The sequence below is a fragment of the Uranotaenia lowii genome, chromosome 2 (genome assembly GCF_029784155.1).
Source record: "Uranotaenia lowii strain MFRU-FL chromosome 2, ASM2978415v1, whole genome shotgun sequence".
NCBI lineage: Eukaryota > Metazoa > Arthropoda > Insecta > Diptera > Culicidae > Uranotaenia > Uranotaenia lowii.
The window spans coordinates 108,489,696-108,517,546 of NC_073692.1; the positions used below are offsets into that span (position 1 = coordinate 108,489,696).

General features: G+C 37.9%; 1 protein-coding gene across 3 annotated transcripts in view; it reads left to right on the forward strand.

Annotated features, from left to right (window-relative positions):
* Nucleotides 1-27,851, forward strand: part of LOC129744462 (inactive serine protease scarface-like) — a 210,786-nt gene that overhangs the window by 32,182 nt on the left and 150,753 nt on the right. For 2 of the 3 annotated variants that reach the window (XM_055736981.1, XM_055736982.1), the window contains exons 2-3: nt 7,574-8,642; nt 8,781-9,013. In XM_055736981.1, the coding sequence (XP_055592956.1) occupies nt 7,574-8,642; nt 8,781-9,013 (1,302 nt within the window). The remainder of the gene's footprint in view (nt 1-7,573; nt 8,643-8,780; nt 9,014-27,851) is intronic. The other variant, XM_055736983.1, reaches the window with a different exon arrangement.

The following is a 27,851-nucleotide window of genomic DNA, read 5'->3' on the forward strand; positions in this document are numbered from 1 at the left end:
TATTAGGAATAAGAGCTATTAAAGATGTTGACAGGAGAAAATGGTTCCGCTCAAGATCATATATTGGTTCCGCTCAAGATCAGCGTGGTTCCGCTCAAGATCAGAATTCTTACTTCAGTAAAACAGCTCTAGAGCTATTAGGATTTACTCTAAAATAATCTAAAAATCATCATTAGAAAGCAAAAACCAAGATCTATCCGCTGAACTAAAAAAATATTTGTTGGGATGTAACCCAAAGCCATACCGCTTGATCAACTGTTCCGAGTTGCGTCGAATTGAGCCAATTGGTTCCGCTCAAGATCATTTACCCTAATATTTTAAACATACAAAGAAACTGTAAAGAGTTCGTTATATTGCCTTCTAAAAACCATTATGTCCGATATTTTCAAACAATAATTGTTAATCCTTTAGATACAAACATTGCGAAAGAATTAATCAACTAATCGAAAATGAAATTGCTTATTTGAGCTCTGAGATGCAAAATTCAAATCACAATTTATTTAATAATTCTCTCACCACTCAAAAATCTCTGGTTTGTAAAAATTGAAAGATAGATTTCAAAACTCATTTTATTTAATTTTCAATCACTTTGTATGAGCTTCATCGAAAGCAGAATGAATATTTCCCTCATGACTATTGGGAGGTTACATTAAGACTTCAGACAAAGAATCTAAAATATGAAAAAAATACATCATAATTAAATTCAAATTCCATGGAAATACTGACAGTTCAATAGTTAAAGTTCAAAACCTAGAATCGCATGTTATTTGGACTTTTAATTTAAAGTCTCAAATTAAAATCGTAATATCAAATTACAATTGAACTCCAAATACAAAATTGAGAATCAAAATTTATTATTCAAGTTCAAATTTTTACTTCACTTTCATACCTTTAAAAGACAAAAAAAAGTCGACTTCATGTAAAATGGTGAAAATTTTTAAAATGTAATGCGGATTACAGACTAAAAATTAGGTATTTATTTATTTTTTTAAAGAAATTACTAAAAATTAAGAAACATTTGTCAAAAGTTCTTCAAAATGTGACAAAGGTTACCTTCGAAAACAATAATTCAGAATGGAAATTAAATGTTCAAGAAACAGAATCATAAGTTTGGAATAAGATGAGATAAAAAATGTAGAAATAGTTGAGGCCTTTTGAGCCAAAGGGGTATAAGTGCATGGAAGCTTATGTCGAGAAACCAGGCTTTTAATTTGTTATGTTTGGCAATTTTCCATATATTTTTCGAAAATTTTTATTTTGCTTTGGAACGTAAAAGTATGTAAATAGAAATCAAAAATTCAAAAAAAAAATCAATAAATATAGTTTGAAATGTGAAAAATCGTTTGGCATCATTAACTCAAAATCGACCATTTTGTCACTTATACCCCTTTGGCTCTGAGGGCCTCATTTATGTTTAAAGCATCGCTCAATGAAATTCGCAATTCAACTATGAGAGCTTTTTAAAGATAATAATAATTTGAGAATGGTCATTTACAAAATGATATACTGAATCCAGGGTTTTTCCATTAGTAGAGGATAATTTATAAAAAAAAATGTACATCAGAAACAGAAGTATGAAATTTGGGCTCAATCAGTTGGAAAAATTCCAATTCGAAGTACTAATATTAAATTTAAATTGGAATAAAAATTCAATAGTGGACTCAGTTTTTCCCATTGAACCTATTAAGTCAACTACAGTTACCTTTTTTTTTGAAAATTAAAAAGGGTGTAGAGTGTATCATTCAACGTAAATTCAATAATGATCGAAAAACTAACATTTATTTTACATTATTCGTACTCAGACAAATGCTCACAAAATGAGCATTCCAGATTTCCTGCTTTTATGAATTTTATTCCCAACAAAGCCCGAGAAAATTTACATTTCAAAAGGATTTTAAATAGTTTTGTTCACTTTCTCAAATTTCTGAAAAATTCCTTTCGAAATCTGATAATTCCTGTAATTTTCCCAAATCTAAGGAAAAGTAAATCTATCCTCCGTAAAAGGCGATACATTTTGTAACGATTTTTTCACAACATCCGGTAGAAACTCCTGAAACATTTTGTTTATTCAATATATAAGAGAAAGTGATATGTTATTTTAATTGTAGGGTATGCATTTCAGATTCACCAGATTTTTTGGACACGCCCGGGTTTTCAAAGTAAAGTGAACAAATAAAACAAACTAAGGACTAAACTAGGCTCAATTTTACTGTGCTTGTTTAATACAAGTTCTTTTTTGTTTAAGGATTTAAAAAACAGATTTAAATGAAAATTTTAGGTGGGTTTCTTATTGATTTTTTTAATTATCAACAAATTCTGCTTAAATTTGTCCGAATTTTATGTTGAAAAATTCAAAATCTAATGCCCAGATAATGCAAGGTTTATAAAAATTTATGCTGATTTGTTCAGCAAAAAAAAAGCGGAACAACTTCTGCAATACTTACACTAGGATGGCCCCTCAATCTATATTATAGTTGAACTATTAGAGATATTATTTCAAAGGAGTTCCCTTATCTGTTATATTATACATTTTAAATCCGAATTTCATTTTTTTCTCTAGTTTTCTAGAACTTAAAGCAGTATGATTTAAATAATGTTTAAATTTTTGTTTTCCTCAGGGGCCTCCTTTGAGCCGGGAAGCTGGGGTAAATTGCTCACTTTGCGCCTCCTTTGATTCGGCCTTGCTTAAGGGTTAAAGAATTTGAATTCAAATTCACTTGAAAATTAACTTTTTATTTTATTTAGATTAGGATATAAACTTTTAAAAAGAAGCTATAGTAATGTAGGTAATAAAATACAAAAAATGAAAAATTGATCCAAAAAGCGAAAACAAAACCAATAAAGTTATTTAAAAAAATATCAATAAATGTTTTAATCATAAAAATAAACAATTTACCCATTTAACTTGATTTGCAATAACAGATGGACAATAAAGTTACGGGAGCAATAACAAATCAGACTCTTATCAAACAATGAGCTATCTTGGAGGTGGAATTATCGGTATAAGACAGTATGCCGGACCAGCATTAACAAACTTTCTGATGACTGGCAATGTCCTCCCAGCGCAACCGCATGGCATATGTTTCGAAAAAAAAACCAAATAAAGCATGTCGTAATATCCTATCACAAGATAAAGCAGGATGGAAACAATCAGCCAGCCACGATGTAGTGGTCATGCATCATTTTGCTTGGGAGCTCGAGTCTTTATGCCAGTAGTGCTTTTCCAATCATTCCGTCTTTGGTACAGTTCACTTTTCAGCTCGGCATTTCCGGCCAGAAATTTGCTTAATAGGCATTGGATTTTTGCAACCTCTTCTATGGGTATAGCAACCTTTTTTCATCCATTGAAACATGAATATTGTTCCCTTACATCTATGAAACAGCACAATAAAGCTTAGTTCTTTTAGAATTCGGACACTTTCTTTTGCTGATATCTCATTTATTAGTTATTGCACGTTCAAAGTTTCGACAACCTTTTGTTGCCAATTAAAAGTACTATCAGACCTATTTTTTTTTCAAAGTTTTAAATTTACGCGTTTCTGAGATATTTACGATGCAAGAGAAAATGAAAAAAAAAATACTTTGCACAGTTTCCTTCAAAATCCGTCATTTTTTAATTGATAGCTGACAAAACCGTTGATTATTCCAAGAAATACTGTGTAAGAGTAGTGGAAATGTTGCAAACACTGTCGAAAAAGTTCACAAAAATCAAATCAAGCCTTGTAGACAAGCACTTGCTCGGTAACTACGGTGAAGGGTCATCAGGGAAGTCAAGTTTCATAACGGGTGTTAAATAAAAAATGAGAATTTTTTCAATCACATATAAAAAAATGGTTATTTTTTTTCATCGATTTCAGTATTTTTTTATCAATAACATAATGTATTTTCTTCAAAAAAATGTCAGTGAATGTTTGAGTAAGGGCCGTGGTCTGATGTTCGACGCAACTTTGTCTAGCATTCTCACAAGAACGTTGTACGGCACTTACGTCCATTTTCCGGATACAATTCCGGATTCTTGTAGTCAGTTGTTTCGTGTCTTTGGCCCTCCAATTGTTTTTATACACTAGGGCACTGAGTGAGCCAAAGAAATCTTCTATTGGGCGGCACTGGGGCAAGTTTGTTGGGTTACGATCTTTCGGCACGAACGGTATCTTTTTCTTCTCAAAATACGCCAGCCAGCCAGAACGAATGACGTCCCGCGGTATTTTTTGGTCATCCACCGACACTGTGATTTAACCGTCTCAATCTGCTCCTCCGTGTACTCCGGCGACCTCGTCTTCTTCCTGCAGACGATTCCTTCCATCTTGAGGGTCACGCGGGCTGGTTGCGTTCTTGTTGTCAAACAGCTTCTTTAACAATGTCTTCCTCTGCTTCGTCATTATCGTCACCGGACGACCACTTCCGACCTTCCGCTCTACGTTCAGGGAACCCAGGATACGATATACCGTACTGACAGGTACATACATTTTCTTCCTGAAAATGTGCCACCGATAACTTTTTTCCTTGCTGGAAATGCGTTTCGTAGAACCGTACAATGCGTTCGCGGAGCACGTTCTGTTTCGACGCCATCTTTGCTTTGACTAAATTCAAACTAGCAAAACCAAACACGCCTACTGTTTCTAGAGAGCCCAAAGAGCAATTTTCTTGGAGAAAGAAAATTTTACGCTCTTTATTTGAATTACTGAAAGGTATTGAAAACATTCTCATTTTTTATTTAACACCCGTTACTAGAATTTTTAATTTTTAATAAGCAAAAAACTAAGTATAGCTCGCTGAAATGTTCAAAAAAAGTTTCTCCGATTACCCGAAAGTGTTGCCTAGTTATGAGTCATTCAAATCTAACCTCAAACAACAAGTTTTGGCTCGTTCCAGAGCCCGCAAGCTCTATAGCCGCTTCCGAGGCTTTGAGACAGATGATTTCTAATGGACGACAAAACTCATGAAAAACCCTATTTAAAACAAATTCCAGCGTTTGAATCCTATTACATGTCTGCTCGTGGCAAGGTCCTTAGCAGATTAAAGTTTGTATTTGCTGGTTGTAATGTATAAAATATAATGATTTGTCAAAATTCTGCTCCTGTGAAAAAGTACAAAAATTTTGAAAACGAAAGCTTTGGTTTTCGCTGTTTTTAAAAGCCAAAAAAGAGTAATTTTGTACTTGTAATCATAGGCTTCGCAGCCTATGATCTATACTAACCGATTAACATTCAAGTTCAATCTCATGATGGTTTTACTTCGTAATTGACAGATTTATCCAGAAGCAATTCCATTTCAAAGCCTATTAAATGGCACAAAAATTATCGAGTTTTGTTTATTTTGAAACAGCTGTAACCACTTAAATTGCCTTTAGTTTCTTCAAAAAGAGAAGTATTGGACCAAAATCTAGCAGAAATTGAAGGAGGAGGATGCAGCCACCTTAAAAACAGATTAGACGAAGTCTAAGTTGGAAAAACTGATCAACATCATAACTGAAAAAAGTGTGCACCGGCCGATGGGAGATACCATGAATAAAGTAGACATTTTGCACATAAAAACTGATAAATAATTTTTTTGAAATTTTTTCATGAATTATCATAAGATTACCTAAATTTGCTTCATAGGAACGATCATGGATCATCATCGATCATCGATCATGGATCGAACGAATGGTTTTTGAGATGCACGCATTCGTAATTGTCCCATTTCTAAGTGCACTAAGCTTTATTCTTCGATGAATAATGTTTCGGATTCGTGTCATATTTTTCACCCTGAAGTTAAATGGTTAGCATCAGTAAACCCCTTCAAGCTATCTAGATTTGTTTTTTTTCAGTCTAGATTTGTATTAACAGCTAAACACTGTCATTAGTGCGAGAGGTCATTCCTAAAAACGTGTCCATTACACAAAAAGAGGGCTGGCGCTCCGAAATTGGAAGCAAGCTCTTTGAACTTTCTTGTGGACCAAATTGCCGTGGCTACCCCGAAACATAATTTGTTACGATAATCGATTTGGGGTTGTCCAAGATTTCGATAGGACCGTATCCGTATCGCTAGGTTCCAGTCGACAGTTGATTGATTGTTCTTTCTAGCTTATGATGATTGAAGTTGTCAGTCATGTTGAGGTGATCGTTTTGTGATTATCTCGTGGCATTGGAAACAGATATCCGATAATGAGGTACACGCTTTTAAAATGATCAACTTAAGTGTTATATAAATTGGTGATTTTCAAGGTGATTTTCCAAAGGTTTCAACCATAAAATTTAGATATTACCTTAAACAGCGCCTTGGGCAGTTCAATAAAATAAATAACACAGCCGCATGAACCCTGATTAAAAAAAAACCGGGTGCCTAATTAAGCGGTAATATCATTCAGAAAACCAACAATGCACCATTAGGTTAATCAGCTGTTCTCTAGAAAAGAGCACTCTATCATAAAACCCTCCAAGAGTATAGGTACCGTACCAAACACATTGCTCGGTGAAGATTGAACATCTCAATGCAGCAAACTGCAAAGCTCGCGAGAGTGCATGTAAAAAGTCAACAAATCAAGCGATAAATCTTCGTCATCGACCGGTGGCGGATGCTGCTGCCTGTTCCTACTTCATAGTAGAAGAGGTAGAAAAAATAGCATCTCAAATATTTGCGCTATGCTTCTTTAGGGTAATCTACCATCTCATACAACTACCTTTACCGTATACGATAATCAAGAAGATGCCGAGATGATAAGCAACAAATGTTTACGCACCTAAACGCAGCAGAACACCCCCGCACTTAACGAAAAGTATTTCCTTAGATTGGCAAACCGCGGGTGAGTAAGGTCAAACCAGCAAGAATTGGAGCTGATGTGGGAAAAATTCCCAATCTTTTTTTCGATTAGCATAGTGCGTGGGTAGAAAAAATACACCGGCAGCAAAAGCAGCGAATTGCAACTACTTCCAACAACGGTGATAACTGGGTGTTAATGAATCTGTGAAGTGATCGATTGTTTTGCCCCGGGCTTTCGGTGTTCTAGTCTAAAATAAGCGGGTTCATTTCTAATTGGCTTGTTAGCAGATGATGGCAGAAACAGCTTGGTTGCGATGCATTCGATTCCCTTATCACCGGTTAAATTTTAATCCAATCTAATGGTAAACTGACATGCAAAACAAGTTTTTTTTAAGAAAGGTGTTTCTCCTTTTGATTACGTAGCTCTTATTTCTTTAATGTATAGATAATGAATGATTAATAAATTTAAACTCAACAAACTTTGTCACTCAACATTTATTTAGTACAACTCGGCCCTGAAAATTGAACATTTCAGCTTTTTGAGTTTGGATGATAGACTTTTTAAAACTTCGGGCCTTTAAGTATTAATAAAGTCTACTATAAACTAACTACAAAGTTTTTTAGCTGATCAAAAAAAACCTGCCAATCCGATCGAAAAGACAAACTGCCTTCGAATAACCGATTGAAAGTCCCCTAAAATTGAATAAAAAAGTGTCTGTAAGATGAAGCGACGAATGTGTTAAGCCTGGAACACGGAAGCACTTGATCAAAATAAATCATTCAAATTCGACCAAACCAAAATAATCCTGAACCCCCTTGTCTCTCTCCACAGATGAACCTCCGAAGTGGGGCCTTGGTAGGCCTGCTTTGCATAGGGCTGGCATCGGCCCAACTGAACTTCCGGCCGGAATTCATCTCGGCCGGACAGGGTTTCCGGGCGGCCAACGCATTTCAGAGTAATACAGATGCCCATTCTCTAGTGAAACGTCAGGCTCAGGGTGGTGGGGATCCTTCCGATATAATACCGCATGATAATAAAAAGCAAACCACCTACTGGTGGGTTGCGCCTGAAACTCCCTTCAAAGCTACTAAAATAGGTGGTGGTGTTCAGAAGATTCCGGGTGAGACCGCGGAAGCTGCCGCGGCTGCGGCAAAGGCTGGGGCAGCCGGGGAACAGCTGGATCTTTCAGGTCGTCAATCAGCAGAACAGAGGACCATCGGTACGCAGACTTCATCCCAGGGAGGCATCGCTACGTTCGGTGGAGGAACTACGATTTCGAAGACCACAACATCAACTACACGGAACTTCCAGGCCGGATCAGCAGGAGGAGGGGTTGCTGGAGCAGGCCGAGGTGTTACGGCAGCAGGTGCAGGAGTCGGAGTTACCGGAATCAATACTCAACAGACGAACGTTCAGCAGCAAACCAACGTGCAGAGGACAGCTAGCGGAGCAGGATCAACATCAACCTCAACTCAACGGGGAACTGCTATAGCTGGAGGTACCAGAACTCAAACCCAGGTGTCATCTACACAAGCAACATCCCAGTTTGGACAAGGTGGACCCCCAGGGGCAGCTCGCGGAGGAGTTTCAACAGCAACAACCTTCCGCCGTACCCAGACTTCGACTTCGACCGGCATAGCTCCTGGCTTCCCACCTGGAAGCACTGGCACCACCACCGGAACTAACGTCGTTGCTACTCAATCTAGAACTAACACAGGCATTACCAGAACTACTACAACTGGAACCACGACTGGAACCACAACTGGTACCACTTTAACGGGTACTTCTACTACGGGGCAGCAGGGTGGCGTTCGTACTAACACTAACACTGGCGTCACAACCAGTACTACTTCTACCGCTACTGGAGTCGGAGTCGGAACCAATACGGCAGACTCGCCAAGTAATTTTCGCTTAACGCTAACAGCATGATTTTCCTCTATAAAAAAGCGTTTTCTCTCCTCTCCCCAACCAATTATCATTCTTCTCTTACTAACCGCCAACTCTCTCTCAAAACCCCAACCAAACTTTGAAATTCTAGATCAAGGAACGCCGTCTGTCACCCGGCAGCAGGAATCGGGAGGTGGTTACAGTACCCACACCGTCACCACCGGGGTCCAGCTGAAGCCCTTCTTCAAGAAAACCTCGGTCACTTCGGCTGGCTACGATTATCCGGTACCGTGCCCGGAGCCTCAAGTTTGTACCCCCCGGGATTACTGCGTACAAGGTCAGGTACAGGAAGCCCAGCTCAGCCTGTTCGACAGTACCAAACATGTAAGTAGTGCACCCTTATTATGGGATTTTTTTTTTCGTGTTGCTTTGCGGATCTACAAAAAATATTTCTCAAAAATGATTTTTATCGGGTAGACCATCAGTGTTTTAATTCTTTTAGATAAATGACTTCAAAAACATTTTTCTTCAATGTAAAGTTTATAAGGGGCTAAGGGTGTTTTGAAGTCTCGTCTTAGCACGGATTCTGCCTGGTTCTCTTATCGATTTTATCACCAGCGATCATAAAACCGTTGATCTGTATTAAATTTTCTTATTCCGCTTTACGAGACTCCTCTCAACCAGGTTGTTTCCACAACAGAGCTTCGTATCCGGTTGAATATGACAGTTCTGGATGCCTCAACCAAATATATAGCACTGAAGATTTCTTCTCATTAACTGGTTACCTAGCTCATAAATTCTTATTTACGGATTTAAGTACAAGACACGGCGAGCCATCGCGTCAACCCAGCTTTCTACTCTGGGTTTATTAACGGAACGGGACCACTGTACGTATACATACTGTACGTATACCTCCTGTAAAGTCATTTTGGGGGACCTTCGTTCCCACCTTGAACTGTTGATAATTTATCCTTCAATGGGTAAAGATCATACTCACACTAGTACGCTTTCCGTTTTTACAACTTGATGCCTGATCTCTCCTTTGAATGCTTAAGATCTTCCCTCTCCTCGTAATGACTCGAGGTTAACGCATACATACCTCTAAACGACTCAAGGCCTGATATCTCCTCTGACGACTCGGAATCTGCCCTCTCCTCATAGTGGTTTGTTACTAGTTGATCACCCAGGTGGTAAATTCTTTTAACGGATTGCATTCCAAGACACAGCGAGCGATCGATCCATGAGTGCAATTGGACGACTCATGATACTAAGAACTCCTACGCTATAAAGTCCACCTGGGGCCTCTGGTCATAATTCCCATCCGGAACTGCATCGAAGGCTGAACCCGAGATAGGAGACCAAGTCCACGATTAAGCGCTCATCGGCTAACTCAGTTTCAAGTCCAAACTCCAGTATATATACCCTGCATGATGTTACAATTCAAGACTAAGGACCTTTCCTCTGACGACTCGAGGTCCGGCCTTTACTCGCAACACGAGGCTCGCTTGGTTTCCACGACTATTGTGCGCTCCGTTTCTGTTCGAGACCACTGCAAGAGACCAATAACCTCTCCTCTAACGACTCGAGATCTTGGCTCCGCTTGGCTTGGTTCAAGGCCCTCTCCTCTTTGCCCGTCCGTGTGCCGAATCGAGAGCAGCAGATCATGGACTCGCGCCTGTCACAGCACACGTCCGGGGCTTTACGAAACTTCTCGGATGATTCCCGGCGAAGACGTCATACTACATTGACTCGAGTGACCCACTCGCCCACGACATAAAGTCACCCTAGCCGAGAGTATTTCGCGGCGTAAATACTCTTCCCCCTACGAGTACGACTTCGAAAAAGGTCAAGTCTTATCCCCGCAGCTTCCCTCGTAGGGAGCGCGTTCTACTCAGATACTCCGCAGCGGTGGAGGTATCCTACACAACGTTAGCGACGTACCTAACAACTCGGCATACGCGGAAGGTAGAGTCTTATCTTTGTATGCTTTACTGCTTGGATCGCCGAAAGGGCATACTACTTCGACCGTGGTCCGGTCTTCCTCCTCCCTTTTTGCTGGCAACCCTAGGTTTTTTGCCTGCCGTGTGCCGAATCGAGAGCAGCTTATTCTAGACTCGCGCCTGTCACAGCACACGTACGGGTCTTTAACGCATGCGACTCAGATGAATCTCGACGGTGATGTCATCCTACCCGACTCGAGTGGCTCATCCGACGGCGACGTGAGACTACTCTACCGAGAGTACTCCGCGACGTGAGTACTCTTCTCCCTGCGAGTTCGACTGCGGAAAAGGTCATGTCTTATCCCCACAGCCTCCACCGCAGAGGGCGCGTTTGACTCAGATATTCCGCGACGGTAACGGTGGAGGTATCCCACATACAGAAGCGCGACGTACCAGGCAGCTAGGCAAACGCAGAAGGTAAAGTCTTATCTTTGTATGCTTTACTGCCAGGATCGGACGCACACTACTCAGATGCTCCTCAACGAACGAGTCACCCTCCACCGGTCGCGGACTGGTGCTGGTTCTAACTTCTCTGCAGGGCAGTCATGATCCGGGTGAAACCATCGCTGACCACGCGCCAATTATTGGTATCCTCACACATTCTCCGCACGATGTTGTCGGCTGTCGTGGCTGGTCCGTAGGCGGCAAGCATGTTAGTGCGTACCCCTTCGAACCTCGAACCTCAAGACCGAGATGGGCATGACCCTCGCCATAACATCAGCAGCTACCGAGGACACCGTTCGGTATGCGCTGATAACTCGCAGGTTCATCAACCGCTGCACACTGCAGAGCTTCTGCATATTACACTGCCTGCTCAAGGCTGCTGCTCCGTACCGCGAAATGGACGAGGTCACGCTCGCCAGGACCCTCCTTCTGCTGTAACGAATTGTCAAGTTGTTCGACATGGCCCGTGAGAGGGCTGCTGTCGCCATTGCCGCTCTTTTACAGGCGTAGTCGACGTGGGCCGTAAAGCTCACCGGCAGGGAAACCAATCGAACCGATCTGATAATGATAACTGGTTTATCACTTGTGTAACACTTAGCGATAAATTTTAAAAACTGATGACTTCTCATCCCTTTCCAATGCCGATCAAGATAACTCGTTCGAACTTTGCTGTAGTGGGCATCAGATTTCTTGATGTGCGCCCCGTGCAATTGTTGGTATTTTTGATGGTGCGTCTACCGCTCGGGTCGGCCCGGCACCTTGTGCGTCATCAAGCAATTGTTGGTATTTTTTGTGGGTGCGTCTACCGATCGGGTCGGTCCGGCCCGGCACTTTGTGTGTCATCAGGCAATTGTTGGTATTTTTGGTATTTTTTGTTGGTGCGTCTACCGGTCGGGTCGGCCCGGCACCTTGTGCATCAAGCAATTGTTGGTGTCGTCCTTGGGTGCCAGCAAATTGTTGTTGCTTTATCCTTAACGTTACAAGAGACGATAAATTTGAATCGGAAAGCACAACTTATCGGGAGCAAAATTGAAGTTGATAGACGCTAGGTATAGTGTTCTTGAGGAAGAAAATCTCTCTCACGGGTGTTTTGATCGGCAAATTCTATCGGAGGATAGCGATTTTTGGATTCCCTGCTCACCGGTCGTCGATCATCACCCTCAGGTGCTTGATCGCAAGATTGGATTCGATTTCCACTTTCTCGATCGCTACTGTGGTGAGTAGCTGGACCTCACCGGTTGATGGGGCCGATGCCAGCAGTCCCACAAGTCTTACTCCGGTGGGGAGACGCAGTCTCAGCGGTTCGTCGTAAACGATGTTCCAAAATACCGGCCCAAGTATCGATCCTTGTGGAACCCCTGCCGAGACACTCACTTTTTCCAGTCCCTCACTGGTCATATACTGTAGTTGGCGATCACGGAAGTAAAACCCCACTGTCCTACAGATATATGCCGGAATCCTCATACGAATGAGCGACGACGCAATCACCGCCCAGCTGACGCTGTTGAAGGCATTCTTCACATCAAGGGTGACCACTGCGCAAAACCGGTCTCGTCTCCTCTTCCTAAGAGGGTCTAATAAACTATCGGTGTGGTTGACTGGAAGAGTTGTATCGATGGGGTAGAAGTCTAAAGCCGAAGGTTGAAGCTTTTTGGCTGATCCACGAATTCACGGAACTGCATCCCCGTGGACTAGGTGTTATGTTCAGCGATTTAAAAAGAAACAAATTTTCAAGAGGAGTCATCTACACCTTTCGGGAGCAACCGTTTCACGCATCGGTATAGTTAAATTGAAGTAACGAGAAACTATTTTGTTAACATCTTCATCAGCAATTTGCACCTTTCCACCTTTCCAGCTGATGGGTCACCTGGTGGCTTACCCGGTTTTGGCAAGAGCACCAATCGCTGCCGCTTCCACACGTCTTGAAAGACCCTCTCATCCACGTATTGTTGCAGGGATGACCGGAATATTTCGGGATGTTCCATGAGCGCGGCCTTCACTGCAACGTTAGGGATGCCATCCGGACCCGGAGCTTTGTTAGGCTGGAGGGATTTGGTAATGTCCCATAGTCAGTGGTTCCACCAGAGACATCTGCTCCTCTTCACGCGTGTCCCAATCATATAGAACCCTCGGCCATGAAACTTCGTCGTCCTGTGGGAATAGCTCGTTGACTATTTCGCTCAGTTTGTTCGGGCACGTTTCCTGTGGCACACCCCCGCTCCGCGTCTTGGCCATGACATGACCATGATCTCATCGCATTGACTCTTGACAACTCGACTTGATCACTCGAGATCTAGCCTCTCTTCTAACAGCTTGAGGTCTGACCTCTTATCACAAAAACTTGAGGGTTAACACGTTTTCCCTTCGTATATCGACCCAGAGCATTTTATTCTGGACTTGCACATATCACACACTCGCGAGCCTTTACGTAATGCGCGAACTATGTGTGTGTGTGTGTGTTCCATCCAACGACCCCCTGAACTGGCAGGTATGTTATGCAAAAGGACCAGTGTTAATCATTTTGATTAATTTGGTTCAGTTGCGGGTGCTGGAGGTGTTAGCTCTATTGAAATTCCAGTAACCCATTTCAGAATGACAGAGACCTAGCTGCACATTCCGAGGTTACTTTCCTTGTCAATAAGCCCCGCCCAATCATAGCCACATGACCAAATGGGTCATGCAATTATGATTAGACTTTCAATCTTTTAATTAGTACAATGAAAGATCGACTCGTATTTAATGAATGTTGCATTTTTAACAAAGGTATAATTATTTTGATAAAAATATATCTTACCGTCTTTTTTTCATTTACCATACTTAACCTTCATTTACCAGATGTACATATTAATAATACCTTAGCGCACTTACTTGAGACTCCAACAAAAGCATATCTTTCTAATCATAAAACTCTACACATACTCACAACCATCATGCATTACTTACAAAACCATCGTCTTCCTGTACCACCCATTGATTTCTCGGTCCTCAGAATTCATCAGTGTTTCAATAATTCTCTTATTTCAGAGGCCCAGAGGTCGATTTTTCTTGGTCGGTGGAGCCAGTGATTACAATTTACACCATTTTCTACATTATTCACCCCAAGAATATACAAACAATACAATTTGCAACAAGTGACAACTCGAAATCAAATCAAAACTTTTATGTTGAATGTTTGAAGGAAGTCTGAGCATATTTGTAAATTAATTGTTGTTTTCTTACCAATTTTTGTAAAATAATTTCGGAATTTCCATAACTTTCATTTAGATAGCAATCATCTTTGTTTTGATTCTGTCAATTATTTCACGGTTCTATTTTAAAGGAAGAGTATATTATTTTTCGAATCTTCTACCTGTCAATAATTTGATATTCGAGCAGCAGGTTGCCGACCTCTGTTTCATCCTATTTCTTCATGCCATATCAATGATGCCTACCTGCTACTATCGAAATCCGTCTTAAGATTTTTTCCCGTTATTTTCTTATTGCATGTTCATTTAACCTCCAATGTATATGTGAAGGCAAGTCATGTCAATTTGTAATTCATTCTTATTTTCTACTAAGCACAACCAATCTTCAACTCGAATGAACCACTTAACAATGTTCATCCCCTTACAAATGCCTTCTATCGCCCTTCATTGCCCGTTCAATCCACCAATCCAATGCCCCCACAGTCATCAATCATTTCGATATATAGCAATGATGCATGTTTCCAATTCGCTACCCCATCGTTAAGCTGAACACGGCAAGGTGTAATGACTACTCAACTCCCGTTATTTCAAATCTGTAATCTGTGTTTGTAAAGTAAATGAAACAGCTTCAATGTGTATGTATGCGTCTCAGAGAAATATGAAAGGTGAGAAAATTTTCAACGGTCAGTCATACCACACACACCATTTTAATTTGTTCATATTCTGGCTGTACAAAATATTCAAAAAGGTGGATTTTTAGAACATTTCACATTTCAAGAAACTCGGTTCGATTCCTCAATGCAGTTTCTAACCTCTGAGGTGCCATTTTACTAAACTGCTATTTACCGGATAGGCCCAACAGAAATTTCTTACTACTTTTTTGCTTACATGTGGGGTTAATACATGCCGAACCTATCACCACCCACCGACATTCAATTACCTACTCAACAGTTTTAGAATTTCATAGGGAACTCATATAGAAATTTATGTTATCAACACAGAAATTAATGTAATTTTTCAGGTTTCAAAAAGAAAAAAATGGATTATCAGTTTAAACCAAACTATCAAACATATTAAATTGGATTGATCTCACCAGTTTTTGTGCGCGTTCCAACATGGTCGATCAATGGATTTCTCAATTTCTGGCTTCTCTATTCGCCAATCCAACCAATACAGACAACGTATATTTCGCCCTCCCCTGTGCCAGATTTTCGTTCTGCTTGGTATTACAGGTCCCACTAATACCACTGTAGTCATTTTTTCAATTAAATGAGGCCATTTTATAATTGCTAAATAGGTTGAATTTTAATCCACTATAACACCTTTCCTGTCACTTATCACTCTCCAATTTCAGCATTTTCCAAATCTTCACCTATTCAAACACCATTTATCAGCACATAAGCCCCTTTGTTGTAAATATTTCACTATTAATTCGTAAATCACTCGCGAGATCAAACGATTGCCGACCGGTCCGACCCTCACCATTTCCCCCAGCCCTTTACGTAATGCGCGAACTATTCCCTAAAAAGGCGTCATCCTACATCGACTCGAATGGCTCGTCCGGCATCGAGGGCCACACTAGACGCTTGGTATACCCCGCCAACGAAAGATTCCCTTGAACTCCTCTGCGAGGGGTTATTCTAGACTCATGCCTGCCACAGCACGAGATCGGAACATTTAACACTACGACTCGGATGTTTCCCGACAATGATGGCATCCTACACCAACTTGAGGGGTTCACTAGACTTCGTGAGACTCTCTACCCCGAAGGTATCCCCCGACAGAACTTTTCCCCCTTCATGTAAGGATCGCTGCAAAAAAGGTCAAGGTATGTATGTAGGTATTTCCCACAGCACCCAACACCTACACTACACAAAAGGTAGAGTAATAACTTTGAAGCTTCTATCGTGGATAAAGACGCACTATAATTTGAGGCTCCCTGCGGATGAAGCCATGCTACACTGTTTGTGGGCTGCTGCAGAATACACCTTCTCTGCAGCATACATCTCCTCAGCATCACACACAGTCAAAATATCAACAACTGTGTGACATTGTGACAACTCAACGAGTGGACAGTAAACCCTATATCTAATTCCGAATATACGGAGTAGGATTGAGAACAAAGGTGAAATGCACATGGATACTTCATGAACTTACACTACCTATTCTGTAATACTGAGGAAACATCTGGACATAAACATAAATGTTAAACAATTTTTTGGTTAAGGAAATTGACCTCTTCAAAAGATACCTACGGAATTCATCGAATGACTAACAGTCAAATATAGAATATCCAAACATCTCTATAGATGCATCTTTATAAATTTCAGAGACGATTTTTCCTAGTAAGAACTCATAAAAAACTCAAGATGACGCTTCTTCCAGTAGCAAAATCAGCGGCTATCTCTGGTAGCGCATAGGTCATCGTCATCGAGAACGTTCCTAGCGGGCTCAAACAAGCAAAGAGCTAGGATCAGCTTAGAACCAGCAATGATCGTCGTCTGTCTTCTTTAGGATTGCTACCGGTGGCGGCGGCCGAAGAAGTTCACATACCACCTTGTGATAGGTTCTTAAAAAGTCGCCGCTCACACACGTGTTATGGCTAATTTGCAAGACCACCCTCTCTTTGGCGCTAGATTCCATCCCATCCGTCCCCTCGATAAGAAACGGGGCAGGCAGTCGACTTCAAAGGTTAAGCACGGTTTGCCATTTCGAAGCGTCCGACTCCACAAGGGTGCTCATATTTTGTTTATAATTTTTTCAAACATTCATACATGTGTCCCCCGGCCAACTCGCCAAAGGCCACAGATTGCTGCGGCGATGTGCGAGGGATGTGTGTGTGTTTTTTTTCTGTTTATTATTTCTTGGAGAAGATTTGTTGTTGCCGCCCGCTGAGGGAAGACACTACTGATCAAATATCATCCTCCAGTCTCGAGGGGTGTACGATGCTAATATTTGCACTATCTGCACTTTATGTTTGCTTGCAGTGTGCCACGTACCTACCATAACCTAAGAGACCATCGTCATCAGCAACACTCTCGTGATCTGGCCCGTGTCACTTTGGGCGTTAAGAGTCGTTTACTTTGCCGGCTTTCGTGTTTGCATCTATCTGTATGCAGTTCAGCTGATGGCGACGAGCGACGGGGGCGTTTTTGCATGTTCGCTATCAGATTTTGTTTCGTTTAAAATGGCGATTAAATCTGCTATATGGAATCATCAGTGGTCGGTTAGCGACTGACTGGGAGTTATCATCCCTTTTAATCGGGAAAATCTTAGCTTCAAGACAGTGGCTGCGGTCTCGGAAATTCATATCTCAAGAAAATTTATCTTAGGTCTGCCACAAAATCTCCATGCAATATCCATCTTTTTCAACAAAACATTGCCCAGAAAAGCTAAATATTAAAGATATATAGATCATTTTTTATAAACTTCAAAATTAATAACGCTGGAACAAATATCCATTTCAAGTTTGAAGTATTTTATTTAAATTTCGATGTTCCTACTCGGAATGACAAAAGAAGGATTTGAAATTTTTTCCGGCCTAAATAAAAATATTCAAAAACCGTTATTTTTTTAACGAGATACTAGCCTCTCCACTATCGGCTGTCGAATACATCCACTAAGGATGCTCGATGGGAAGTTTTACAAATGCTTAAACAACAAACCTACAAAAAGAATACTATGTTTGTCGTGACCAATATTTGATCTCATGACCACTAACTAGAAGAATTGAGCTCTTTTTTATAGACCACGGAATGTGGCTGCATTTAACAATTTACATCTGTTTAACATTTAACAACATACACAATGTGGAGTCAGTTAACTAATGAAAACTTCTTTTAATTAAACATATACCTAAACTTCATTAAATAAGATAAGACATTTCATATTTTTTGTATGAAAGTTTGGTAGCATAAGGATCTTTCTTTTTTTGTTTTTATATCTGCTTTTTAAAATGTTGCTTGCTTACAATTTTTGAAGCTATGAATCTAATTTTTTCAGATTAAAATTCTCACTTAAATTAAGAATGAATATTAAACATAGGTAGTTTTGAATAATATTTGAAAATGTCATGAAACGTATCAACGTTACAAATAGAGTAATGCAATAACACTTAGCACAAACATTTGATAGCTTGTTAAGAAAATATTATTGGAATTTTCCGCTCATTTGTTTTTTCAGATCTGCTAAAAACGGAAATCTTAAGAAAATTTAAAAGAACATTTTAAAGAAAATTTAATCTTAATGCAGCTTTATTAAATGACCTAGGAAATATGCATTTTACCTAAAATTGACCAATTAACAAATTTCGACACGCCATATCACCAAAACTAGAGGTGAAAGATAGACGAAATCTAGATAGACTATAATGACAGACAAAATAGACAAATGTTTGAATTTAGGAGGCCAAAATCTTCCAAATTATTTGTTGAAAAATAGGCACAAAAAATGTTATTCTCCGAAGAATCCATCCGTTATAGCTATTGTTTGATATGCTATTAGAAAAAATTTATTCTCAAGCAAGATCCAAATTAAATTAAAGTATAAAAAGTCGTTTTTGGAGTATTTTCGTTTTCCACGTATATTCCATTAAAATTTATGGAACGTGTCCGGAGCTTCCCTTGTTATAAACAATCCCTATTTTTGGTCCCAAGCCATTTGAGTCCATGACTGAGAAGGGCATATTTTGCTTTAAAGCAGTTGTACAGTCACTCAAAAAAAATGACCGTAGGGAAGATAAGGGCATAACGGCCACCTTAAGGAAAACGCTTATTTAACCATAGAGAACAGCTACAATATGTGAATTACATCATTGTTTCGTGTTCAGACACTCAAATAGTCTATTGCCTAATTGAATGAAACTTGAAAAAGTAGATGAAAACGTTTAAAAATGCATTTTTTATTTTTTATTTTTTTTTTTGCCGAAAGTTAAAAACCAGTCGCTGTAGGGGCATAATGAAATCGCTCTTGGGACAGTATAAGCACCATTAATCAGGGCACGATCAGTATTTTCTGCCGGAGAATCTAGCAGTGAATTCGACTCGATGAAGTCAACTGAAGAATAGAGCTACATATACAATACTTGTTTCATCTGTCGATTTGGCATATTGGTAAGGTGTCGGAGAGGTAATCAGTAGACTCGAGCTCGATTCCTGGTCAAGGTGATTTTTTTTCATTTATCATTCATGATCGATGCATTTTGCACTAAACGGTGAGGCGTAGATTCATCAAACAAATCAATAACAAAATAATCTAGGCCTGTAGAATTGAAAGAATTAACACATGCTCATACATTATGTTTCTAGTGTTTTGTCCGACGGATGATGCTACAATATAATGTAACAATAAAAAAAACCAATCATGAATGGTAAATCCCCTCGAACAGGAATCGAACTCGAGTCTACTGATTACCTCTCCGACACCTTACCAATAGGCCAATTCGACAGATGAAACAAGTCAAACTGTAGCTCTTTTATTCAGTTGACTTCATCGAGTTGAATTCGCTGCTAGATTATACTGCAGAAAACGCTCATCGTGCCCTGATTAATAGTGCTCTGTTCGCCCCAGGTCAACAAATTTAAGTAAAAACGGGTTTTAAAATTGATTAAAGTGAAAAATCAATAATTTTATGATGGTGAAAATTGAGAAACAATGTGTAAATCATGTTGCAGTGCATACATTTCAGATCAAGATGATTTAAAGGTCATGAAAGCTAATTTGGTGATGCTCAAAAATTATAATATTTTCGTCACTTGAGAACCTAGCTGGTTATAATTGAATATTTCTGTAAAGATGAAAAGGATATTTCTTTTTTGGTGAAAAATTTATACTAGAGATGTACCGAATAGTGGTATTCGGCGAACGGCCGAATACCGAATATTGACCTTTTCAACTATTCGGCCAAACGAATATTCGGCCGAATATTCGGTCGAATATACTGTTGAATTTTTAATAAAAATTCAAAAGCGATAATTTCTATTTCCTTCTATTGCTTCCATCTTAATGCCCTTTATGTTTTTAAGTCGACTATTTTCAACCAGTTGATGTATTACAAGATCTCTTTCAAGTAGGGGTATCTCTGACTTGAAAAATTTCATTAATAACTGAAAGGACATCAGATGACTTGTCACTTCAAGGGCGTTTATCACCAAAGAGATGGGTTCCTCTAAAATCTGAGAAAAAAACACGTCGAAACTGGTGCCAAGCAATTTAAAATAACTTTGATATCTAATTAGATGAGAAAAGTATTCGAGCAGGATTTCTTCAAAATAATTGTTAAAAAGTACGATGATTTTTATCAGTCTGTGCGTTAACCTAATGCCATGCCATACTTTCAACCACACGGTTGGGAAAATCAGGACAATTTTAGGAAAAATTTGAAAAAACGGGCAAATCTGAACCAAATCAAGGAAAAAACATACAATAGGAAAGTGAAATAAAATAACTTGAAATTATATGTTTTCATTGAAACGCATGAGCAGTATACAAATTGTATCTAAGGATTACACACACATTTATGTTCATTTTGAAATTGTTTAAAAACCGTTTTTGAACACAAAATCTTGAAATTTCCAAAAAAAAAATCTATTTTTTTTATTTAATTAAGAAAATTATTTGAATAAAGCCGGGCAAAATCCAGGAGGTTTTGACCAATATCTGAGCATCCCGGCCAGATTTGACTTATCTTGAATTCTTTATTGGATTTATGGGTAAGCCTGGATGTTTCAAGAGCATTTTCCTGTACGATCTTCAGTGAATGATACACAGATACACCTAAGATGCTTAACTGAAACCATAAGTTTTTGATGATTCTGTAGCTTTTACAACATTATTTTGGGCTGTTCTATAAATTATCCAAATTCATTAGAAAAAAATTGACACTAATGTTATTGTTTAAATTTGAAAAGTAAGTATTCGGCCTATTCGGCCTATTCGGCCGAATACTTGGCTCAACTATTCGGTGAGCCGAATATTCGGCTTAACGGTTTTTAGGCGGTATTCGGCGCCGAATATTCGGCCAACCGAATATTCGGTACATCTCTAATTTATACTATAGGTAGTACGAAACAAATCCTCATGAAAATTTGTTTAAGAAAATACGTACTTTTGTAGAAAAAAGGTGTGCTTATTATGCCCTGGGTGCTCGTTATGCCCTTATCTCCCCTACAACAATTATATCGAAATCGAAATATTCTATCAATGATTTTTTTTTAAAATAAATGACGGAATCAAAACATCTTCACTGAGCGTTGAGAAAAAAGTTTTTTTTAGATTGATGATTATGCTTATCAAACATAAATATTTTATGTTCAATATACTTACTACATTGAGCCCTTAAAATTTTACCGAAAAGTTTTCGTACAACGGAGTGCAAAATTTTACTCAGCCACAGCCAAATTTGAGCTGACTTCAACAATTTTCCGATAAACAATCGTCATTCTTGTTTCTTTAATTTTCAGCAAATTGAAATGCTTATGGTTTGAATTGGATGTCTCTTTTTTTGCCTTCAAATCAAATAAAAAAAACATAAATACGTGACTGACTTTAAATTTACGAAGCACACATAAAGGTTGCCAAAAAATATTCCGTGTTTTTGAGAAAAAAAATTCTGATTTTCTGTGATTTCACCAAAAAATTCTGTGATGGTTTTCTGTGATACTATTCCCTTTAATTTTTTTTTGAAAATTCATGATAAATTGGATCTTTTTTAAATTTAAGTGGGGTAAAATTATTTAAAATTACAAATTTTATCATACCTCTTAAATTCAAAGTAAAACATCTAAATTTTATATTGACCAAAACAATTATGATTTTAGAAATCCATTCAAAATTCAAAAATTCTGTGAAATATGTCAATTTAACAAAATTCTGTGTTTGCTCAAATTTCTGTGAAATTACAGATTTTTCTGTGATTTCGGCAACTTTGTCACACACCTCACTGAAAAAAATTCACAGATAATATCAAACATTATGTTTATGTTATTTTATTTTCCTTCCACATTATTGATATTCTTATTTGAACATTTTGATTGATAATTAAAACATTAAAATTTATATATTACAAACAAAGCTTTGTTCCAAAAATGTATCACTTTTAATAAGATCATAAAAAATTCATAGGTTATTAGCTATTCCGATGTACTTTGCAACACATTCTGGAAATTATTGAACATTGTAAAAATAATTTAAATTTTGATTTTTTAGTAAGCATCATTTTAAATCAAATTCCACATTCTGCAATGGGAACTGAAGCTGGATTTTCGAATTGCAATACAAAGATGATTAAATCTATTTGGTGAAACTTGATCTTTAAATTTGTTTTTTAAGATCTGAAATTTTTGGTGTATTTTTGTAAACATCATAAGTTCTTTTATCATGTCAAAATGCATGTTTTATTGGTTTGGATTCTTCGCCATTTCCTTCTTTCAAAATGAAGAGGGCTTACGAACTACCCTTAAAACATTTTTAGTATCCAAATTAGAGATGTACCGAATAGTGGTATTCGGCGAACGGCCGAATACCGAATATTGACCTTTTCAACTATTCGGCCAAACGAATATTCGGCCGAATATTCTATTAAGTTTTTAATGAAAAACCTAAAGCGATTATTTCAATGCTTTCTATTTCTTCCATATTGATGCCCTCATATATTTTAGTCGATAGTTTCCAACCAGATGATATTATCTAATGATAATGATGATGAGATATTTTTTAAGTAGGGGTCTTTCTGATTTTTAAAATGTCACCAATAACTGAAAAACATCAGATGATTAGTCGCTTCTAGGGTGTTTATTACCAAAGAGATTGCGTTCCTATGAAATGTGGGATAAAACATGTCAAAACAGGTGCCAAGCCATTTGAAATTGCTTCTCTGATACTGAATTAGATGAAGGTCGAATTTGAGTAAGATATCTTCAAAAAGTTGTTGAAAAGATACATGATTTTTAAACTTATGCATACCCTACTTTCAACCACACGTATCTACACGGTCAGGCATTCAGTACGATTTTTGAAAAAAAGGGTAAAATTTATGTATATTTTTCATTTTTTAAAAAATCGTTTTTGAACACAAAATCTTAAAATTTTTAAAGTGGAATTTGAGTTTTTTATTTGATTTAGCAAACAATCTGAATAAACCTTAGCAAAACTCGGGAAGTTTTAAACAATATATGGACATCCCGGCCAGATTTGACTTATCTGAATTCTTTGCTGGATATATGGGCAAGCCTGAATATATCCTGAAAATCTGAAATCAACTATAATCAAAGTTTCAAGCGATACCGTTCAGCATTCTCCTGTACGATCCACAGTGAAAGATACGCGGATACACCTTAGATGTTTGCTGCTTTTCGCACTCCGCCCTGAAAATAGGGAGATTATATTCACTTGATTTATTCTGAAATTATGCCATCAAAACTGTAGGGGAGAGTGGGGATACTTGATCCCCTTTTCTTATTTTCACCATATCTTTTTGGAAAAATTTAGCAACTCGCCGTCTTTGACATTTTCTGACAGCTTGTAACTTCAAGTTTCTATGCTCCAAAAATTAGAACGATACTTAAACCCGTTGATGAACTAGAAGCATTTTCGTGGGAGTAAAAAAATTGCGATTTTTCTGAGGTTAGGGGAGACTTGATCCCCTACTGAAGGAGACTTGATCTTTTATTCAGGCAGCCCTAATTCTTGTATAAAAATCGAACAAAACCCCAAGATAGAATGTTAATTTACTATTTTGGTCATGTTTGTTCTCATTTCACAATTTATAGCAGACATAAGAAGAAAATTATATAACTTTGTCTCAACGCTAATCACATTGCATACTTGAAGGCGCTATTTTTTATAATTAAGAGAAAATTAATTATTATTGCTCTTTTCTTCAGACAATTGTTTGATAAATATTAGTTTTTGGATAAATATTAGTAATTTCGTGATCAGCAATTATAACGATCAATTCAGAAGAAGAATAAGCCGTTTGGAAGGGGGATCAACTGTACCCAACTCTAGGGGATCAATTATACCCATAATCAACATTTTAGAAAACTTTTTCTGAAAAAAGTTGAGAGTTTTCCATTGCTTTGAAAATATGGCATTATGAAGTTCATTCTACGCTCGAACGATTGATATATTGGAACAAATATTTCTTTCATAATTTTCCCATGTAAGGTACATTTTAAAGTGATGAAAAAAGATCTTCAAGTTACATTTTGTGAAATTTTTTAAACAAAGTTCAATAACTCAAACAATTATTTTGTTAAAATTTTTTATACTACAAGCATTGTTATTTTGCTCATTTTGGCACATTTTTCTAGAACATTTGATCTTTGTAAGACATTCCAGTTTCGAGATATAGCTAAGGAATCAAGTATCCCCAGGGATCAAGTATCCTCATTCTCCCCTATAAGTCTTCCCATCTCCTTCGTATTTACTAACTGGAAGGGTGTTGTCTCAAATAATAGAAGAACCATTTCATGTGGAAAAATCATATAAATTTATCTCGTATCACATGCCCTCCCATGCTCAATTTACCCTTGCCTATACCAGAATGACCTAAGTTGTGAAACGGTCGTTAAATAAAATAAAAAAAATCCTTCCTTATCTCCCAACTAAAAGAAATGATTATGGATGCCCCACTCCTCATTTATCTCCCCCATGGATGAAAAGAGGGATCTAAAACAATCATTGAAATTTTTCTTGTACCCAAATACCCTCCCATGTCAAATTTGATTCCATTTACTTGAATAGCTTTCGAATGATATAAAAAATTATAAAGAATCACCCTCCCTCTTCTTTTCTCCTCACTGGAAGGGGGGAGGGATACCAAAGATTTTTTTTATTTATAAAAAGTTTTATTAAGACATTTAACTAATAAAGTTTTGTAATGCCGAGTATCCACTTCACTTGTGTTATGTTAGTAAGAAGGGGAGCCCTGATCGTCGGGGGAGCGATACCAAAGATTCAGGAACACATTATCGTGCGCTTTTTTCTTCCTATGCCAAATTTGGTTCCATTTGCTTGATTAGTTTTTGAGTTATGTAGAGAATTGTAAGAGAGCCCCCTCCCAAGTGGAAAATTTAAGATTAAGATTTAACACTCAGAACCGGGATGAAAATCGAACCCATGCCATCAGAGGACCAGCGATTACCGCCTTTCCAGGCTAACCACTCGACCACCGAGACGTATTTGATCTCATTTTCTAAAAAGATTTATAAATATATAAGGCCCTCAGAGTTGAAAAGTTTACATATACAATACTGTTTTCGAATGAACGAGCTTTAAAGAATTGATTTTTCCCATTATTCATACATTTTTTTGGGAGAGTTGTAGTTTTTGTTTGATCAAAGAAGTACCTATGAAAAAATCTCAAAATCTACACCAGATAATTATTAAGATATTGCATATTGCACTTTTAGGGTAATGGCCTTATTTTGGACAAGGGGGGGGGGGTCCACTAAAAATGAAAAAAAAAAACATTAGTGCAATATATAAAGTGCCTGGGCTTTAACTATGTTTGTTAAAAATTTCATGAGTAGTTGCTTTATAAAAGAGCTAAACAAGATGGTCCAAAATAAGTCCGTTATTCTACCTTTTTGGCTTCATTATTTTCTTTATCGAAACTTTAAAAAAGTAAAAAATAATCACATATGGCGCCCATGTGTTCCTGAACCATTATAAAACTACTAGCTAGAGAGAGAAAAACAAAACTCAACCGCTAATAAGCCATGGGAAAAAAAAACTTATCCCCCCGATTCACAGCTCAATGAACTAGCCCGGCACAGCTCGAGCGGCATCTCCCGGGGTTTAAATATTCAAAGCATGCATGCTCAATTGATACGTGCGCACTTATGTTAAATAATTGTTTAAAATTGTTTATTTAATGAAGGTGTCAGACTTTGATCTCGCTCAGCTGCCGGCTTCTGGTGGTGGCTGGTACGAAAATAACCACACATGACCGTGCCATTCATGGTTTTACGGCATGAATTGGGCTTTTAGATTACATATTAATAAAAAAAAATATTAACAGCAACAATGAACCTGACCAAATTGGCACTGCTGCTGCGCAATGAATCTTCTGACCTAGACCTTTCAGGGGATAATTTTAATTAGGTTTTGATTACATCTGGAACCGGCTGTAAGGAACGATGACACTAGGCTTCACCGATACCATATGTCCATTTCGGTTTTAAATTGACACCAATTGTTTTTGCTTATTTTAAATTTCCGCATAAGGTTCCGGGTTGATTATTGTCGTTTGTCCTTAAAAGGTAGCATCATTTTAATGCAGCCTTTAAATAAAAATTATTTAATAAGAAATACACAATAAATACAAATTTTATCATACTTGGAATCGCACTCATCGATGTCTTGAAACTTTATGATTACAGTCCAAGATGATCACAGCTAGTTTGTCAGATCAAGTTTCTTTCAAAGTGGCAGATTTATGAATTGATAGTTAAAATCGGCAGGCAGGTGTTTTCGGTTGGATGCCAAACCAGCTGGATACATGCTGAGTTTGCGTTGTAAGCCATTTGTTTGATTATCATCGCTTTTTGGTTTTCGAGCCTACAAATGGTTTGATATCGGATATCCCAGCTGGGTGGCTAGAGACTGATGCAGGAATAAAAAGAATTGTGATTTTTGTGACCTGGAGATTCGATATTGGGGTGGGTATGAAGTATCAATTAACAGTTATTTACGTTTGAGATTCATGGCTTGAAACATTTCTTATGGAAAGCGTACTTTCCAAACCGTTAATTTGAAATTGAGGAAAACCAAAACATTGATTGACACCAATTTCAAAATCTCAGTTTCAGAGATTACGATTTTGAAAAGTGTCAGGGATAACTTGAGAGAGGCGTAGACTAGATTAACTAGAATAGCATTTATTTTTATGCAGTTTCAATGATATGTATCGATTCATTGATCTTTTACAGTACGTTGAATGATTTGGTTAGATAAAAAATTCAAGTAAGGAGTCGTCAAGAAGATGCTTATAAAGTTGATGCTTACAAACTGGTGTTGAGTCGGTCCTAGACTGTCCTAGAGGTGATTTTTCAAATTGAAAATAGAACCAGCCAATCGTAAGAAACGTAAATAGGGTTAGTTGCCCTACTTTGGACCCTTTAAGCGGTGGTTTTTAAATAATCATGATTTTCTCACAAATGGACGGGAAATTTATATCCTTTAGGAAATTCATTTACAAGTCATTATCTCATCTGCAAGTTTCAATGAAAATTTTCAACATAGGTTACGCCGTTATTGAGAGATTTGCAAAGATATGGATGATCAAAAGTTCCAACATTGAACCTACTGTTCCTATTTTGGTACTGAACTGGTTCCTTTGAATGGACCTAGAACTAAAATTCATATTAAAGTATGATTTTTCGAAAATAAATAAACAAATGTATTGAAAATGTAATCTTCAATCAATTATTATCATACGAAAGTATTACAGCTTTTCAACATTTAAAAAAACTCAAATTTCTGTTATGAATATCACAAACACTTTCATTCCCCGTCAGCTCTATCAGCAGAACAATAGCTGAAACTTATTTGTGTCTACTTACATGTAATTAATGTGCGTATAGCTGACAA